This window comes from Poecilia latipinna, unplaced genomic scaffold (genome assembly GCF_001443285.1).
Source record: "Poecilia latipinna isolate Pla-1442-1.1 unplaced genomic scaffold, P_latipinna-1.0 Scaffold3898, whole genome shotgun sequence".
Classification (NCBI taxonomy): Eukaryota; Metazoa; Chordata; class Actinopteri; order Cyprinodontiformes; family Poeciliidae; genus Poecilia; species Poecilia latipinna.
This window is the reverse complement of record NW_015116514.1, coordinates 44,588-46,935: the sequence shown is the minus strand read 5'-3', so window position 1 is coordinate 46,935 and position 2,348 is coordinate 44,588. Positions and strand designations below refer to the sequence as shown.

Below are 2,348 nucleotides of genomic sequence, written 5' to 3'. Positions count from 1 at the left end.
GATTCTTACCATGATCAACATGCAGTTTTTGGTAGTTAACAGTATATTTAATACTACAAGGCAGCTGTTATGTTAAGATGTACTAAATCTAGTTTTATATCTCACAATTTGTAATTTATCATTGTTTATTAAACTCTGAAAGCTGTGTGACTTTAATATTCTGTCCTAAAATGCGGTTAGATATGCCCCCCCCCCCCTTTTTTTTTTTTTTTTGAGCACCTGCCCCTTTAGTTGTCTTTGCACTGCCCTGCTATAATGACGTCAAATGATCTGAATTTCTTCATGTAGTGAAATCTGTAACTTTGGACTCTTGCTGGACCTGTTTACAACTGAACTTTCACCTGGGCCCACATGATGATCTGTAGGCGAGTTCTGCTCTCATAGTCCAGAGGTTTGCTCAGCACCACTTTCCCACTGTTGGGCAAGTCGATCCTGAAGAACCATGCATCTTCCTGCAGGTAACAGACAACGGGTGATGCAACTTTCCTGACAAAGGTTTGCTTTGCAGCATGAATCCTGAAACTTTGATGCTGAATGGGGCAGAAGTAGACGGGGATCCTACCGAGGACTGGTCGATGACGTAGCTGATCATGTCTCCATCTGAGTCGACAGCCTTCACAGTGAAAACCACAGAGTTTACTGCTGCAACCTGCAGAAGAATGAAAGACTGACATGTAAGTGGTTCCTGGACTGGACAGGACAATCTGTTGGATCATACAGGTTCTCCATTTGTTGAGATGTTTCACCTCACTGATGCTGAACGGTTGGATGGTCTCCTCCAGGAACTTTGGTTTGTTGTCATTTTCATTCAGAATCTCCACCAGAATCCTGTAGTGGCTCTGAAACCAGTTTACATTGCCTTACTGGACTGACAGGTGTGTGTATTCTGGTTGTGTTCTCTGAACTTACTTGTTTGATATCATCCTCATAACAGGTGAGCTCAGCTATCAGAAATGGACCCAAAACCTGGGAAACAAAGACGCTTTGGTTAATCAGACATGTTGGACTGTGTATTATTGGCGTCTGAGCCGTACCTCTCGGTCCAGGACTCTGGATGCAGACGAGTTGAGTCTGATGGTCCGACCTTCTAAGTAGAACCAGTTGGCATTCGGTCCGGTCAGGCACAGACGCACGGTATTGGCTCCTGGGTCAGATCTGATGCTGATGTGTGAGATGAACTGACCTACTGGACTGTTCTCCCTGACAGACGCAAAGATGTTGGAGCCGGCCGTACACAGACTAGCTGAGGACCAAACAGAATCAGCAGTTGATGTACCGAAGCAGCACCAATAACTCATGATGTACTTAACATTCTTACCTGTAGCAACATGGCAGGAAACTCTGAGAACTAGCTGCCACAGCAACAGACAGAACATCCTTGACATTTTCTTCCTTCACCTGTTTAAGAAAGAAGCCATTGGATCAGAATGTCTGGGTTCCAGTAGATGAAGCTCGACTCTAAAACACACATCAACACATCATCGTCTGTATCAGCAGCTCTAGAAAAGGAGCGACTTATGCTCTGGAACATAAAAAATCCTATTCTGGATTAAGGTTCATTCCATATTTTATTTATGGTGTTAAAATGATCATCTGAGATATGCAAGCCTTATGACAGCCATGACACTTCTTATAAACCTAGGAAGGGTCAAAGGTAATCTCCAAACTATTTGGAGTCCCAAGATTATTCCCAACAGGAAAACATCTCAGGTGTCCAGCTGATTTATCCCAAGGTCAAAGGTCAGAACAGGAGCAGAGGTCAGGGAAATGACAGGAACCCCCAGAGCTCCATCTCTACAGGTCTCATCCTGTAGGACAGAGGTCTTATTCTCGCGGTCCGCGGGCCAATTGCGGCCCGTAGGACGATATCTCGTGGCCCCACCGTGATATGAAAGTATAATATTAGTGCGGCCCACAGGGTGAGCGGGCCTCTGAAGGAAGTCCCGCCCCCTGTTCCTTGTCATGGCTGACATTCGGTGCTAGGCTAAGCTACACTGACTTCATGCACACTATGCTTGTAAAGTGACCCAATTCAGATTTTTGTGCGGCGGGTGATGGATCAGTCCGGTACCAGTTGCCCTTCCCTGCAGTCGCCATTCCAGTACTTTACCATTAACAAATGCCACGATCAAACGCAGAGAAAGGCGACTGCTACCGGGCTGCTCGTCATCCGCACGCTGTTTGACAAGTAGAAGCGGTGATGACGTCACGCGTTGAGACGTTCTCCATACGTTGCTAGCTGGCTAAAGACTTCTATGAAACGTAGAACAAGAACGGCACCAAGTGGAATAAACTTAGGGTGTGTTCACACTGCAGCCTGAAGTGACCCAATTCAGATTTTTTTTTTT

At 45.7% G+C, this 2,348-nt stretch overlaps 1 protein-coding gene across 1 annotated transcript; it reads right to left on the bottom strand.

The window, feature by feature from the left end:
- Positions 1–224: 224 nt before the first annotated feature.
- On the bottom strand, positions 225–2,006 carry LOC106941853 (protocadherin-9-like). The gene is made up of 6 exons (XM_015024983.1): positions 1,319–2,006; positions 1,035–1,243; positions 910–966; positions 747–839; positions 563–649; positions 225–452 (listed from the first exon to the last, which is right to left on the bottom strand). The coding sequence occupies exons 1-6, from the start codon at positions 1,383–1,385 to the stop codon at positions 324–326; spliced, it is 642 nt and encodes a 213-aa protein (XP_014880469.1). The 5' UTR covers positions 1,386–2,006; the 3' UTR covers positions 225–323.
- Positions 2,007–2,348: the final 342 nt, after the last annotated feature.